The sequence below is a fragment of the Telmatherina bonti genome (genome assembly GCF_933228915.1).
Source record: "Telmatherina bonti genome assembly, chromosome: 23".
NCBI lineage: Eukaryota > Metazoa > Chordata > Actinopteri > Atheriniformes > Telmatherinidae > Telmatherina > Telmatherina bonti.
Genome location: NC_136632.1, coordinates 6,295,971 through 6,313,633, shown reverse-complemented (window position 1 = coordinate 6,313,633; position 17,663 = coordinate 6,295,971). Strand labels below are relative to the sequence as shown.

Genomic DNA, 17,663 nt, shown 5'->3' with positions numbered 1-17,663 from the left:
TTTCCGTCGCCATGGAAACCGAACGCAGAGAGTGTGGAAAACTCCAAAATGCGTTTAGGTGATAGAAAAATGGCGTCGCTCACATGTCTGATGAGTATTCAACACTATAACACTGCATCACTTTGCTGCTTTAAATTCACTACAACCTTTACAGGTGAACTTCTTTTGACTTTTTGATTTTTAATGCAAGTGTATGTTCAATGTCTAAGTACTAATTACACAACATGCTGCTCACTAACGAGGTGATTAACTGCAAAACAAACAAACAAACAAAACAACAAAAAAAGGGTCAGAATCATGAGCTGACCTCTAAATGTTCTGATACAATTACAGCCTCCTATATAAACATCCATTCATTTACTGCACTACCTAATCCAACTGAGGGCTGTGTGTGTGTGTGTGTGTGTGTGTTTGTTTGTGTTTGGGAGGCACTGATGTTTTAACAAACAGCTGCAGGAGCTGCTACTGTTTCATCAGTGTGTTAAAACAGTTTGCAGCATCTGAATCAGGACGGTTTTGTTTTTTCTAAAGCGTATATTTATAATTAGACTCAGAAAGCACAAACGTAATCCAAAGTACAGAGGCAGCGTTTGTATTAAGTGGTTAAATGCAAATTCAGGCAGAGTAAAACAAATTGACACAAAGATTAATTTGCATAAGTTGGAAACGCTTCAAAATATTTTAGTGCATCCCTGTGATTTATGAATCTGGGTACAAAAGCATCACAGAGGGAGAAGCAGGAACCAGCAAAGACTCTGATATGTTTCTGGACTTTGCCTCTTCAATTTGAGAGCTCTTTCATTTCATTATGCAAAGCTGTTTCAGCTGAACTGATGTGTGAATGTTTGTATCTGTCAGCTTCACACGAGGACCTGGGAAGAATCTATTCCAGTAGATAAATTCTACTGTCATTTTCACCATGTTGGTTGAGGGTTGGACCCCTTTTACTCCAAAACTGTCTTCATTCTGATTTTTATAGATTCAAGAAGGTGTTGGAAACATTTTTCAGACATTTGCCGCAGATTTGTTTTCTACACATCATGATGAGAATTTCCCGCTCCACCACATCCCAAAGCTGCTCTGTTGGATGTAGATCTGGTGACTGTGGAGGCCGTTGGAGGACAGTGAACTCATCATCATGGTGGAGATGATGTGAGCTTTGTGACATGGTGCATCATCCTGCTGGAAGTTTCCATCAGAAGATGCTACACTGTGCTCAGAAAGGGATGGACATGGTCAGCAGCAGGACTCAGGCAGGCTGTGCTGGTTAAACCATGTCATTCCACCAGCAGCAGCCTGAAGCGTTGATCCTGACGGCAGGATGGATCCATGTTGTCATGATGTTTCCAGCAGATTCTGATCCTACCATGTGAATGTGGAGCTGAACTGGAGACTCATCAGACCAGCAACGTTTCTCCATCTTCTATTGTCCAGTTCTGGTGAGTCTGTGTGAATTGTAGCCTCAGTTTCCTGTTCTTACTGACAGGAGGGAACCCGCTGTGGTCTTCAGCTGCTGGAGACCATCTGCTTCCAGGCTGGACGTGTTGTGTGTTCAGAGATGATGTTCTGCATGTCTTCGTTGGAACCAGTGCTTATTTGACTTCTTGTTGCCTTTCCATCATCTCCAACCAGTCTGTCCATTCTCCTCCTGACAACTGCTGTTTGCTGCATATTTTATTTCTATAGACCTTCTCTGTAAATACTAGAGGTATGTGTGAAAAACCCGGTAAACACTCAGACCAACAACATGTTGCGTTCAAAGTCACTTAAATCTCCTTTTGTCCTCGCTCTGATGCTCAGTTTGAGTGTCAGCATGTCTACACATATGTAATTCGCTTCAGATAAAAGCGTCTGCTAAATGACTGTAGAATAGAATAGAATACACGACTAAACATGATGGCTGACTGGATATTTGTTTTAACATTTAGTTGAACATGTGGACCTGATGAGCGAGACATGAACTGCACAGTCGAATTTAAAGCAGATAAAAAAATTGAAAACAGCACAGTTTAGTGAACCACTATAGCCAATCACTGACTAATCACTTCATGGTAATAAAAAACCCAATGGAAGCATTAACATGAGTTCTTTAAAATGCTTCTACGCCCCTTTAACAGCCTGCAGCTGAGTCGGCTCTCTAATTGGACAGTTCGATTAGTCATCACCCAATCAGAAAGCAGAATAAAGATGGACAACATTTGCAGCCTTAACTTCAGTCTTGCACACATATCTGAGTTCACATCTGACAGGATGCCTGCAGAAGGACTTCTACTTTTCCCACCAAATGTTGGGAAGCTTTTTTTTTCTTTTGGGTGGATGACAAAACTTTATTTACAAACACAAAACTCAAACAATTTTCAAACATTTTAGCATTTAAAGCTGCAACATCTTCACAACTTTAACAAAGAGTTAAGGAAGGTGAGTAAACCTACTTTCCCTGCATGCGAGGAAAAGATTAAAACTTTAAGCTCTGATCTAATCCTGATAGCAAGAAGGCTGCACACGTCAGCTATTTCAATGTGTTAGCTGTATAATTCCTTCATCTTGGCCTCAGAAACCCCGACTGTCTTGTCTTAGCAACCTGGACTGGATATTGATCCCTGCTGGACCTCTTCAGTGGGAGGTGTGCTGGTGTGAACAAGGCTGACAGTCTGATCTACAGGCAGAGAGGCGAACTCATCACTCTCATGCTCTTTCTTCCTCTTCTCTTTTATTGCAACTATCTTGTACACACACAGACAATGAATCATTGTCTAGTTACACTCTGATTCCCTGAAAGGCCGGCCGAGGCTCAGTGAATCACTCTCCTTCTTTTCATTCCCCACAAACCTGAGGTTTCCACGCTCTCCAAGCAGCCTTCGGTCATATCAGGTAAAAGGTCAAAGCAGACAGCTGCTTCATAATGTACAATTCATCCGTGGCATCATGAGATAGGAGGGTTTATGCAAGAGCGTTGAGGCTTGAGCGCTGCATTGATACGTGGAAGATAATATCCATAAAAAGATGGGCGAAGTGTGTGCACAGCCTGCGTGAATCAAACCGTGTGTGTGGGCTGGAGTCAGTGGGAGAGAATGTGTGTGTCAGTGGGAGCTAAATGGCCGACGTAGATGTGAAAGAGCTGAAAGTCTCTGCTGTTAATTACAGCCCTGCAGCCATGTCAGACTGTTAATGGTTCAGGTAGCTGCTAATGAGCCAGAGAGCCATGCACACACTCACACAAACAAGGACAATAAATACCGAAATTATCAATGAAGAAGACAACAACACAGTGTCCACATGACCTGCATGTTCCTCACAAACCACCCGCACGTCTCACACTGGGACAGTAACGTGGTAACAGCGCCATCTCCAAGTCAAAAGAGCTTAGCAGGCGGTGTGACTCCGGTGTTCTGCAAGAGCATCACATCACCACAGCACAGCAAGTGTGAATGAACTTCTGTGTGTGGAACAAGATGAGATGTTCATGAACCGCTCACTGCTCAGGTGCGTCTCTGTTATATCAACCCTCATGTTATCTTCACCATCACTACGCATGTTTTGTCCTCCCGGGTCAAACTGACCCAGCGTGTCTGAGTGTTTAGAAAGCACGAGGTACAAAATCGTGGCAAAATATTTTGTCTTATTCTGCTAATAAACGCGTTTCCAACTAAAATAGATTTTACATTTGTTTTTGGACCTAAACTCAGTGGTAAGTCTGGAGCAAAATCAAGCAGAAATCTTTTACTTGTGATTTGAGACACACATGAACAGGTGTTTAATCAGAATAATAGAAAAATAGTCACACCTATAATTATTTTTAAAAACAAGTAACTCAACTAAAATAGTCATAATTAATGTCACAAGAAAAAAGCGCTGTATGGATCCATGTAATTATCAGAAAATTACATGGAAGAAAGATAAAGTTACAGCATATTTACCTTCAAAAACGGGTCAAATTAACCCAAGGACAACGGGAGGGATGAGTCGGGACTCTGACTTCAGCATCCCAGAATATTAACTTTACTCTTCTGCAACCTTCACCAGTAGACCTACTTGTCCTCTTAAGGTCGTTTTTGCTGCATGATCCCTTTTCTCTGGAGGCTCACAGCCGATGTCCTGACATTTTCCTCTAAAATTAGCTGTTGTGAGGATTCTTCCACCATGGAAAGGCAAGTTGTTCTGACCCGCAGCCATCCAGTCAAGAGATAACCACAACTTTAAGGCGGAGTAATTATGGGAATCCAAAAACTGAAAGGTCCAATCAATGTGCTGGATTTTATGCAAGTCTTTGCTAGTTTCCTAGCAACCTATCAGTAGGGATGGTGTAAAAACTAAAGATCTCAGATTGCTTTATTAGTTTAATCTGGTTTAACGTGCTAGCTCATGATTCTGCCAGCTGCAGGCTTACTCTTGATGAAACTAATCAACCTGCTGTAAGTTTAGCATGTTTTCTTTTAAAGAGAGGATCTCCAGATGTTTGGGAGTCTGATGCATTACAGAAGAGCAGGATGTCTCCTTTCCCAACTCTAATACTAATGATGCTACAAAGTCACGTCCAATGATTTCCTGGTGCAATCTAAGGTTATCTGCTGTGTCCATGCTGACACCAAGACAAGCTAGCAAAACCCCGCTGAACAGACGCTGCAGCACACTGACGCTTTGTTTCTTTAATTTTCACTCTGCCGACACATTTCTCCTCTGCACCTTGTTGTTTCTACTTCACTGAGTCCGTTTCTACCTCGTTCCCATTTCCAGATGTACAGTTAAAGACCTCCAGCCCAAACAAAATGCATTGCGTGTGTGTGTATGTGAGTAAGTTTTGCAATTATTTATGAAATTCAGTCTCTGAACTTCTGCCTTGCTGGTCATTTCAGATCTCCGATGCTGGACATTTGGAGTGTGTTGTCATAGCAACTCAAATGTAAAATACCCGTAATGATAGTTGTGTTTATGGGAGTTGAAACAGGAGGATAAGAAAGTGTGACCGCACGTAAAGAGATGAAGGCTCCGTCAACAAGATGTACAGATCTAAATCCAGCAATTTACAAACATGGAGCATTCATCCAGTGGTTCTCATCTGGTCCCCTGCTTCAGCTGACCTTAAACTGGAAAATATGTAAAGAATTATGGTGAGGCACTGAAGTGAGTGGCTGCTTTGGCAACAGATATCAGTCAGCGGCCGGATGGTACGAGCCCTCAGCAGCAGCCAGCTCCATTAGATAGTGTGGCAGGAGCCCAGTGGTCCAAAGAAGAGGCTGATTGGTTGAATTGTGTGGAGCTAAATGGCAGCACATCTTCCCAGCAGCATGCTGACAGTTTTATCACAATGGGTAACAGTCTGGTTAATTGTCTGGGGCGAATCTTTTTTTAGGAAGTTGGAGAATCAGCTGAAGTGAAAAAAACTCTGCAGAGTTGGAACATTAGTAACAAGCTGAGATGTTCATGAACCACTCACTGGCTGATTGGCTGATTATTAGTAACACACACTGGTGTTGTATTATACAATGTGAGAAAGATGATTAGTTATCTTTACAAGCAGGTATAACATGTAAAGATGCTGCTTCTCTAAAATAAGCAACATGGCTAAACATGTAGATAATTCCCCCGAAATGGGACTAAAGTCCCTGTTGGTGTTCTCAGGTAGCTGACTAATGACCAGACATATCAGAACGAGCTTCAGGAGCCAGTGGTGATCCACATTTCCAGAATCTGGGACCTAACTTCGTCCTGGATGATGACACTCTCCCAAACAGAGCCAGGATCATCGCACACAACCTGCACTGATCTGGGAGTTTAGAGGATGAAATGAGCTGCTGTGAGTCCAGAACCCAACAGAACACCAGTGGGATCTGCATGTCCCAGACTGACCAACACAACCAGGCTGGCTGACCACACAGTCACCAGTTACACCTCCATGTAAAGGTGACTAATCAGGCTTTAAAACAGTATATAATACAACACCACTTAGTACTTATTAAAATGTGAGAAATGAACAGAAACATCTTTAGTTTTTTTTTGAGTATTTGATGTTTGTTTCAACTTGCTGGATAAAACAAGGAAAGATGTAACATTTCATCACCATTCCCAAGTCATTAATCATTGTATTCTATGAATGATTAAGGTCAAATATTTGACAACTTGCATTTTAATAAGCATGACTGACAGTAACGTGATAGTTAGTTCATCATAAACTGTGCTGAACGTTTAAGATCAAAGTGAAAAAAAAGAAGAACCCCCCCAATATCTTTGTAGGGGCAATTTGTCAGATGTGCAGTAAAAATGAAGCAATCAGAGGAGCTAATACCTCTAATCTAAAACTAAATGTGGCATAAAATGAACTGAAAATGAAAATTCATTAAGCAGTCATTTGTGTGGCCATTAAACATCAAGTAAAATTTCATGATGGTGGGGCAGCTATGCAGAGAGAACAAAAGATGTTTTTTTTTTCCTTTTCCTGCAGAGTCTGACGCAACACGTTAAATAAATGACGAATAATAACTTTATTCTCTCGTTGCATCTCGACATCTACCAACACGTCATTCCTGGTTGCCAGTTACACATTAAAAATAACAATTACTCCATATTACCCATTCCACACAAAAAACTGTGAGCAGAAACAACGGAAAGCATTAGAGTAAACAGCATCATGGGACTTTAAGTAAAATAACAGATCATTATCTTCGCCACATCAAACCCATTGGTACGTAGCTTCCTGTCTCAGCCCCAGTTCTCCTCATTTATCCTTATCACGCTGAAGAGAGTTCAAAAACAAAAATCAGAAAGAGCTCATTGTGATCTTTTCTCTCCCGGAGGGGTCTCAATTCTTTCATCTTAATGAGCTTAAAGTGCTTTCATGGTTAAATCCCCCAAAACACACTCAAGAGACCCACAATATGTAACACCCCCCTCGTCTTCCAACCAGGACATTTTGGCACATTTTCCTACATTTATTTGTTCTAGCACGAGTGTGGCGCCTGCTACAATGCTTCAGGAGGTTTATCTTGTTGTTGGACTGGTGTAAATATGGTGATTATTGCCAACAGGAGTATTTATTTCTGCCATGTAGAGGAAAAACCCAAACAGATGGTGAGAGCACTTTACAGTTAGATAGAAGATGATGCCTCTTTATGTTTATCTTAAGGGACACTAACGATGGACTGGACATTTTTTACATGGCTAGTCTGTTTTTGGTCTTGGGAAGAAACCAAAAAAAGAGAATAAAAAAAATCAATATAAATCAGTTTGTCCACTTTGTGTTTGTTGACTCCAGGCTCAGCAGCATACATGGACAGCCTAATAAAGAAAGAGACGGCGGTGAATGTATTCAGAGGACGCTGCTGACCTTTGTGGGAGTCTCAGTGGTGTCTGTGCCACATGCCGGCTGGCATTATGATTGGTATGTGACATTACACAAGCAACAGAAACAGAACGATGCAGATTAAACCGGCACCAGCTTTGCTTCCAGCTCATACTGCAAATTAATGATCGTTTAGGATAAACCAACAACAGGTAACGAAACCTGAAGTGTCAAAGGTTCGGCTGAACCAACCACAGATGATCTGACAGACAGAAAACATCCAGTACTGTGCAGCTCTAATTTTCTTCTATAATGAAAGAAAAGCAGGACATAGTTTTCCAGGCTTCTTAAAGGACTTTCTATGGCTTTTTGGATGTCCTCTGCCCAGACGATCCCACGCTGCTTCTGTAATGCTGAGGTCCAGATTCTGGGGAGGATTCCTCCTCCCACAGACAAGCTGTTTGGGGTTTTCAGTCCAGTTCTTGTGTAATAACATACCTCAACCTTGTTCTTCTTCCCTTAAAGCCTTATTTTTCCTGATAAGTACTGGAAAAATGTCAAATATAATATCTGGGGATGTTTGAAGTCAGCTTTGTTACCGATATCCAATATACCGATTTTCTCCGACTCTCAATTTCTTGTACCGATATCAACACATACTGATATTTTTGGAGACACTTGTGCCAAACAAACAAAATATCTGGAAAACTAGACATGACATCTCATATTCTGTCATTTGGAGTTCGAGGAGACGTAACTGAAGAGTTTGATATAAATTATGTGGATGTTGTGTAAAAGTTACATCACTGCAAAAGTGATAACCAACACCGATAATTTCCAATATTCCATTATTGTCAATATCGGCCATAAATATTGGTATCCTGATAATAACGGGCATCTCTAGTAATATAGAATATAATAAATTAGGAGAACAGCGGTTGCTTTTTAATACCTGAGAAAGTTTTGAGAGTAATGTTAAAAAAACAGGACTAAAGTGTATATTAGTGTGAAATTATTTATTTTAACTACAATCAATATTCTAAATAAGTCTTTTTTAGGTTGTTGGCATGCATTTGGTGTCTTTTATGGATCTTTTGTGTTTTATTCTGTGAGCTGCTTCATCAAAGATGAATTTCCACCACTGCTCCAGTGTCCAGTGTTTGTCCTCATAGGGATCGTTCATGTCGGGGGCTTTGCCTGTTCGGTCTGCAGGGCTGTTGCCACATTGTGGGATGTGTGGGTGGCTGTGGGGGGTCCTGCACTGCAGCCCTATGGCTGTGTTGTGGATCTCGGCCAGCCCTGATCTGGATGGTTTGCAGTAGCGGCGGTGTATGTGGTTGTGAGCAAGCAGGCTTGTGGTCTGAACAGATCCCCAATGTGTTGCTTCCTCACAGCAGCAGCAAGCCAGATGTGCGTGTCCCTGTCACACACACTGCATAGCATATGCATATTATGTGTGCGTGCATGACTGCATTTTAGAGCAAGCGAGACTGATCAAACTATGATTATGCTTGACTAAGACTTGTTTTAACGTTTTTATGTAAAGCACTTTGTGCTATTTTGTGTATGAAAACTGCCTAATAGATCAAATCTGATGATAAAGCACAGATGATCTTCTTCCAAACTGAAATGAAAGGAAATTAGAGGAAAAACATCCAAAATCAGTAGTAACGCCTTGTTTAGGAAGGCTAGAACCATGGCAGAACATGTGATGAAGATTGAACATTTTGTTCATCATAGAAACTGAAATTAAGATGAAAAAATCTGTGTGTAAACAAACACAAAGCGAGGTGTGATTACAAGTGTAATGTTTATGAAACATGAGTTTTTGTTCCAGGGATGCTTATCCTTTTGTGTTGGGTTTGCTGCAAGTACAGAAGTGTTGGTTTTTGGGATAATCTGGTTTCAGCAACACGGTTTATGCTGATGACTTGTCTCCTAAATCAGTTCTTGACAGATGGAGTTTGTTTGTTTTAATGCCGTCGTTTTGGAGGAAATTTGAAATGACTGATATAATGAATTCACAAAGACAAACTTCCGACATTTAGAGTGCATTCTCTAAGATCTTTGCACGTCCGTTGACACAAACAGCGTCGATATAAACCTTTTGTTTTGGAGAAATTCTTTATCTTCTGTCTTTTTTAGGTATTTTTTCTGGGATCATGGGCATCCCCCATCAGGTCCAGAACAGCTTCAAAACATCCAAGTTTCCACTGACACTAGGTGAGGCTTCATTAAACAGTATAGATGGACCAACTGAAGGTCCAGATGCATTTTTAGAGGGACATTATGCAACAGTTTCTGTTGTTTACTGACCAAAATCCATATCTGCATTTATACACATGCTTTTAATGGTGTATTGCTGCTAATAATCTGACACATTCTCAAAAGCAGAGTTTTAGGTTTGTTTTTACATAGAATGGGTAAGCCTGTAGGGAAGCACCATGGTAGTCTGCCATCTTGAAACTACAGCTGCCAGTGAGGGACAAATAGCACCAACTCGCAAAAAGAAGGCAATTTGTCCCTGTGAGGCAGAACACAGTTATTGAGACGGCAGAGATCAGTCGACTGTACTGGCTAAATTAGCCTAAAGCTAACTTGTTATTGGGTTTTGTTAGACAGCGCGGTTTGTTAGCATAGGTAGCATTACGGTGCCAAGATACACCAGGCTCGTTACTACCAATGTTTACGTCATAACTTCAAAGTCACCGTAAATGCCAGATTTTATTCAGGCTTTACCATAAAAACTACTGAAACCACATAAACATTCAGTACAGCCGGACTTCACTGCATGTGTCGTCTCTGTTCTGTTATATTGAACTTAGCAGACCATCATGTTTTTAACAAGTTATCGTTCTGCCATAAATTTTGCTCCATGAAATATCAGATGAGATGATTTCATCAGTGCTGTCGAGGCTTTTTGATGCCCAGCGGGGAGTGTTGTCTCAATAGGTGAGATGCATTTTCAATGCGATGCACAATGGGAGTAATTATTACACAACTTCCCTCTAAGGCATTTACTAGACTTTAATTTATTAGAACATAACTTTCCCATACTGTTCATGTAAATAGTCTGTCCTCCACTTGTCCACTTTCCTCAGATATTCTACAGGCACAGGCAGCACACCATGGCGAGATATGCCAAGATCTCTTTGGGAATCACCTTGTTGCTGCAAAAATCCTATTTTCTGTCTGTCAAACTCTGTTAGCTTTGCTGTTTTTCTGAGATGCAGGCAAAGAAATGGGAATAAGTAATGTTTGTTGGTGACAGGCTGTTGCAAGCAACAAAGCAGCAACAAAGAGACTTTTTTTTTTTCTTCATCGTGTTGTCTGTTAGATGTCAACACAATACTTGAGTTTAATGCTTTTTTATGTTTCAGTGATTTATAGGTCAGCGGTAAATGGATTAGTATGGAGAATCCCACTGAAAAAGCTCAGGTACGAGAAAATGTCTGAAGAAAAAGTCCATGAAAAAGTTTAAAGGCTCTCCAGGAAGTCTGAAGAACTACTCAAGACACAATTAAAAGGATTATAAATCTGTTTTTTTTTAAAGCCGACCATAAAAAATGAAGTGGTTCAGGACTTCTGCACAGAACTGTACATTCTGTCACTTTAGGGGAGACAAGGCTGAGCTGTTTTTGTCATATTTTCTCTTTCAGCCTCAAAGAGACTGGCATTAGAAAGATGGTGTCAGACTGACTTTTCAGATGTTTGTACACATGACTTAAAACGTCCTCCATCATGCTGCACTCACAAAAAGCCAGCAGCTACTTGTGGATCCAGCAAATAACAGCTTTGTGTGTGCGACTCAGGACAGAGTGCACTGCATAATTATGATTGTCAGACAGCCAGGCTCCCAGGTGAAAAACACAGAGGTAAAAAGCACTTAAGGACCATTTACCAGGAATTTCAAGGCAAAGCTGTGTAGCTTTTGACATGCTTTGATGTTTTTGGAAAGGGGTTTGTAGTCTGGGCTCCCAAAAGGAGACAGAATTTATCATCCATGACAGTAAAATGACAAATGAAAAGTTTACAAAGTGACTATCACCCTTTAAGGTAGGACTCAGCAGAGTGAAGTGAGGAGAACAGAGAGAGGAGCTGACCATCAACGCTGATGTTCAGTATGAGACTGAATAATGGTTTTCTGGACCGAATCACACACACATACACACACACACTTAGCTCCTCTGGTAGAAGAAGACAGAGAGAAATAAGCAGACAGATACTGAAAGACAAATACGGTGGAGGGAGTGAAGCGCTGCTGCTGGGCGAAGCAGCATCCCCACCTGCAGCTCCTGCTCTTACCTGTTCCACCTCTCTGGACCACCAGGCTGGTCTCAGATCCCACAGCGCACTCCTTCAGCAGCTCCACCACCTGCGTGTGTGTGAATCCATGCACCGGCTGCTTGTTAATCTCCACAATCAGGTCACCCTCACACAGACCCGGGCAGCCCTGAGGTTCCAGGACCTGTTTAACACGCTGGCCCGTCACACTGTCCGCAATCGTGAACCCAAAACCATCCACGCCCTTCACCATTGTCAGGGTCAGCAGCTCCCCTTGGGTCGCGCCTGACGACGCCATGGAGACGCTGTCAGGAGGTGTTGTTCCGGTAGTGGCGGCGAGTGAGCCGTCCAAGTGGGTGTCGCCCGGGTGAGCGGTTAGAAGCTGCTGCTGGGCATTAACCTGGTCCTGACTGGGGTCTGCCACGAAGCGGGCTGTGCGGGTCAGATAGTCCAAGTAGTTCTCGTAGCCCGTCCTGCCGTTCATCATGATGGGCCGCTGCTCCATGATGCCCAGTGGGGAAATGATGGTGGTGGTGGTGTTGTTGGTGTTCATGGGGTCCTCCGGGTCATATGGCAGAGGGTAGCCCCGACACAACACGAGGGTCACGCTTTGCCCGATGGGTACTGACTGGAAGAGTTTGACCACATCAGCGTGGGTGGTACCCAGGACGCACACATCGTTGATGTAGACGATGACGTCTCCTGAAGAAAAAAGAAGAAACTTTGAGTAAACATGAGTAGAGTGTCATGGCTACTGGAAAAAGGACATTTATAAATAAATAAACTCAAATTGTTATTAAGTTGAAAAGAAGCTATTTATAAGAGACGTTAAAGAAATGTTTACTGCTTCCTCATTTATTAGATATAAGCCAGATTAGTTCCAGCCAGGACACTAGGAAAACCTGCAGGACATCGAGATTGAGGATCTCTGCTTTATGTTTTAGCTTCTGACTGCCAGAAGAGGACAGGTTGAAAACAAGTCAGCTGAAAGAAAAACAACCAAAAAAAGGAAAAACAAAACAAAACAAAGATAAATCCATTTAACCTTTAAACAACAAAATGCAACTTTCAGAACTTTAAACTTATGTACATTCCTGGAGTCGTTGTTACCCTGCAGGGTCCTGAAGCTGAAAAACCAAACTCCACAACATTTTGCGTTACGGCATCACTTCACACACCGGTAACTGGATATCAACACACCGTCTGTTTTCGAAACACATCAAGGTTGGATCATCAGAAAAGCAAAAAAAGACGTGATTGGAAGAAGCAAGAAAAAGAAAAAAGAAAGGGTAACAGCAACAGTCAACATGGGAATGACTTTTATTGGCTGGAGAGAACTCAGAGAAGAGACAGGATGTAAGGCAGATGCTGGACTAACCGTTGTTAGGGAGTTCCACGATAAGAAAACCTGCCACAGTTTAGTAGTACATCTTTAAAGTAGTGCTGTGTACCTTTCTGACATACAAATACATGTTTCTGACTCATTTAGATAATATAGGGACATTTTACGTTATTCTGCAGTATTTAATTGCTGATTAACCACACTTCACAAATTTTTTTACAGGAAAATTTGCCACTTTACAGCAGTATTACATCATTCACCAGCAACTGGACATCAACACTTCATGTCTGATTCATTAAAGAAAAACAAAATTGTGTTGCTAGAGTTAGTAAGAAAAAAGAGAGAAAGCAAAGAAAAAAGTCAATTCACATCGACTTTTACTGGATATAAAGATCTCAGAGAAAAGGCAGGATGCAAGATAGATGCTGAATTAACTGTTTTCAGTTGTGGGATTTTAATAAAAAAATTAAACGACAAAAATATGTTTAATAAAAAATCACAGAAGCAAAGATGCAATGAAGCTAGACTAATAAACAAACAGAAAAAGAAAAAGAAAACAATAAATGAAAAGAGAAAAAATGTATTGTCCAGATTTGTGAAAGCTAAAAAAATCCAAACCAAAGTGCTTTTTTAGTTCCAACATGAACTTGTTTACTTGACAAACAGTTGTGACGGCGCCGGATGGCTGATGTCAAAACGTCTACTGCCACAGTAGAAATTAACCCCAAACTGCAATAACCTGTTTCCAGTGATAAACATCGCTGCAGATAATGTCTCATCTTCCTCGTGAGTGTAAGACAGTGCAGATGACAACTGGCTGAAATGTTTGCCTTACAGCTTTTATGTGCTGTTCTGTGTTTTCTGCGAGCTAAGCTCCACTGTGGAGGAAGCGTGCAGGTCTGTGAATCTCTGGGCAACTGGGAACACAAGAGATGAATCATAATAAAGTCTGGCAAACAGCATTACATGGTTTGATAATGAAAACTCCAGAGATAGCATGATTATTTGGGTTCATAAGCAGGGATTGGCTCCTTCCCCACGAAACTACATGGTTGTTTTCTGGAACTATAAGACAATTCATGCTACATTCCCAGACTGACCTCTAAAGTCTACCGTAAATGGAATTTAAAATATCACCTGTTCTTCCTCATTGTAAACTGTGCGGCAGACAAATGATTTCTGTTTTAACGGTCTGCTGGTATTGACAGAGCGAATACACACCTTCAGGCAATGTGGCGCAAGGGAGTTTTTAATTAATCCGGGTAAATGTGGACGACATTTGCCTTGAGCATTGGTGTCAGAATCAATAGTTGAGCACAGTGGCAGAAAACAAATGATGGTGCCGTGACCTCACCGCACCCCGTTGCGCCCATGTTTCTCATTATTTGGGACCAGAGATGAAATGAAAAGCATCAGCGGGCACGCACAGCCATCAGCTGGCATGCAGGCCAAAGACCCCGCATGCAGGCTTTGTATTACTCTCTGAAGTTTCCCTCTGACATTAATTGGGAAAATTACAGTCAAGAGCAGCGTCTCTTTCAAGTGTCACTTCTGATTCAAATTTTAGTTGTTTCCCACTCATGAGTCATGACAAATTACTGAGTTTCCAGCTCTAAAAGGAAGAATTTCTTCATAAAATGGAGCTAAAACAGAAACAAATAATTTTGCTTGCTCCTAATCGGGCTGAAATACAAGAGGGATTGTTTTAAAATGCCTATATGTATTTCTAATAGAACAAAACTGTATTTGAAGTTATTTTCTTGAAGAAGTAATAACTTTAAAATGTTACAAAAAAGTCTCATCTTTTAAAACTCTTTCAGTTGTTTCAAAATATTAAGAAATATAGCAAATCCACTGTGTTTCACTTTTTTCTGGGTTTTAGATCAACATTTACAGTATTTGTCAGATTTATCATGTGTTGTTTCTCTGTTTACACCTGAAGCAACCTGCAGACAGGTCTGATCCGTAGCTTCCAGGTGAGCTGCGTTGAAGGAAGAGTACTGAAAGAGGAAAAGTGAGAAACAGATGAAATCCTTGTGAAAGTAATGAAATCATTGGACATTTCAGAAAAACTTAACTGAGACCATCTTACTGTTAAAAAATCTTTGTCTTTAGACAGTAAACAGGTCTGTTTAGATCTCAGTGTTGTTGTGTTATGTTTAGAGATCAGCTGATAAAAAGCCACTGATGAGCAGCAGGTGGAGCTGCAGCTGAACATCTCCATGCAGGATCCTCAAGAGGCTGCAGCTGTGCACAAAACTGGATTTCAGCCACACTATCCCAAACGTTCGGCGCGGTTTCAGAAATATGGAGGTTTAGCTTGATATTTATTTCATGTAATTTGCCTGTCCACAGATAGTTGCAACCAGATCTTCATGCTGCATTTAACATGGTTGACCATAACATCCGACTAGACTGGCTGGAAAAACTGGTTTGGACTTCTTGGTTCTGCACTTAATTGATTTGAGTCTTATTTAAAAGACAAGTTTGTATTGATAGGTAAATATAAATCTGAGCAAACTAAAATAACCTGTGGAGTTCCACAAGGCTCCATTTTGGGGCCTCTGCTGTTTAAAATATACAGGCTCCCACTTGCAATTATGAAAAACAACAAAATCCATGACCATACTTATGCTGATGACACACAAATCTACATGACCATCTCCCCAGGAGACTGTAGTCCGATCCAAACTCTGATCAGATGCATTGATCAAATTAAAGACTGGATGTGTCAGAACTTCCTGCAGTCAAAACTGAAAGTAAGTGTAAAAGTCTTCAGACAGCCAAAAGCAGTTCAAGGAGGACAACAAAGCCAGAGATCTTGTGTTGTCCTGGACTCAGACCTGAATTTTAGTAGTTAACAATAAGACAGTTGTTTAGTTGCCTTTTATCACCTAAAGAACATCTGGAGGGTTAAAGGACTGATGTCTCAGCAGGATTCTCCTAAGTACACTAGACTCCCTAAAAAGTCCAGACAGCCGCAGGTAGTCCAGATGCTGCTGCTCTGGTCCTCTTTGAGACCAGGAAAGTGGATCATAGAACTGCAGTCCTCAGATCTTCACTCTGACTTCTAAATCCTGGTGTTAGTTTAGAAAACACAGACTGGTGTAGGACCAGAATCCATTCAGGTTTATTATGAACCAACCAGATCCCTCAGGTCATCAGGATCAGGTTTACATCCTGTTCCCAGAATCAGAGGCAAGCATGGAGGAGGCGTTCAGGTTTTCTGCTCCTCATATGTGGAACAAACTGCCAGAAACCTGCAGGTCTGCTGAAACTCTCAGCTGCTTTAAATCAAGGTTGTTTTAGCTCCTCACACTGGAACTTTTATCTTACACATTTTATCAACTTGATTTTTTAGCCTTTTCTCTTTTTATATATTTTCTTTTTAGAGTTTGTTTTTAATGCTTCCTGCAGCCTGCTGTAAGGCTTTTAATATTTTATGAAAAGCACTTTGAATTCTCTTGTACATGAACTGTGCTTTAATAATAAACCCTCTTTGCCTTATATTGCTGGGAATACTGATTTTTTTAAAAACACATAATTGATCTTTTTTTCTTGTGGTTGTTGGTTACAGCTGTAGGCTTCTTATAAGGCTGATTGGTCCTTTTTGCTTCTTCCTGCACTGTGTCATCTTTCTTTTATTGCTATCTATGGCATATCCGAACATGCTAAAGAAATGAATAAAAAAACTCATTTTTAAACCGTTTATCCACTGATAAGTGCTGTGCTACACTGGATGGTCCAAGATAGATGGTGAATGCTGGAATAATGCCTTCAGGGCAGCCTCTGCTAGATCTGTTCAGTGTCTAACTGATCAGTTCCTGAGGTGGGGTAAAAGGAAGCCGCGTTCCTTCTGCAGGTGAAACAAGGATCCACCTCATGATGCAGAAACACCTGCAGAAACATTTTCCTGTTATAAAAGGATAAAAATCAGGGTGTTGCCAAAATCATCCTCTCATCTGGACCTCCACCCTACTGACAACCTGTAGGAATCCTGAAAGATATCCAGGCAGAAACAGGTGCAAAGTCTGAATGAATGAATGAGTAAATAAATGAATGAATGAATGAATGAATGAATGAGTAAAAACCCTTATATATATAGAGGGATTGGATGGGGGAAAAAAGTAATTTTGTGATTCTGAATAAAAAAATAAAGCAAGAAAAACAACCAAACAAATGAACGCACAGCAGGCAGCACCGGTGTGAATGAAAGGAAACACACTCAGGACGCGTCCACAGAGAGAACAAAGGCAGAAACACAACCCTCTCCCTATCGGTTATGAAACCTACTGCAGGTCCACTGTAATCACAGCGACCTCGTCTGTACACAGGACACTCGCTGGGACCGAAACCTCGGCTCTATAATCATCCAACATTGTCACGTCCTTGCATATTCCTCCTGACATATTTATCTCCATCTAACTGTGACTTCAAAAGTCTGTCAGAATAACTAGAGGTCTCTGTGGTCCTGCTGGGAAGATGAGGCTGTCATGACAACAGTTCTGACTCACAGCAGGGCTCCGGCTTGTGTTAGAGACTGTGGTTTATTGTGTGTCTGCATGTGTTTGCGTGTGGAAGTTATGAAGTGGTGACAAGCAGTCCGAAGGGCATTGTGGCCACGGCTTATTAAAACATCTGATGGTATAAAAATATGATGCAACTGACACTAAGCGGTAAGCAGGCGCAATGGGTCTGACAGACATTTGGAAACGGAGTGTTGCGCATGAGGCTGCATGAAAAGCTTAATGCAAACTCATT

At 41.2% G+C, this 17,663-nt stretch overlaps 1 protein-coding gene across 1 annotated transcript in view; it reads right to left on the bottom strand.

Moving 5' to 3' along the window:
* The window catches only part of magi2a (membrane associated guanylate kinase, WW and PDZ domain containing 2a), a gene marked incomplete at its 5' end in the record, with an annotated part of 293,628 nt that overhangs the window by 33,939 nt on the left and 242,026 nt on the right, over nt 1–17,663 (bottom strand). The window contains one exon of the mRNA XM_079263001.1: nt 11,582–12,262. Coding sequence (XP_079119127.1) covers nt 11,582–12,262 — 681 coding nt within the window. The remainder of the gene's footprint in view (nt 1–11,581; nt 12,263–17,663) is intronic.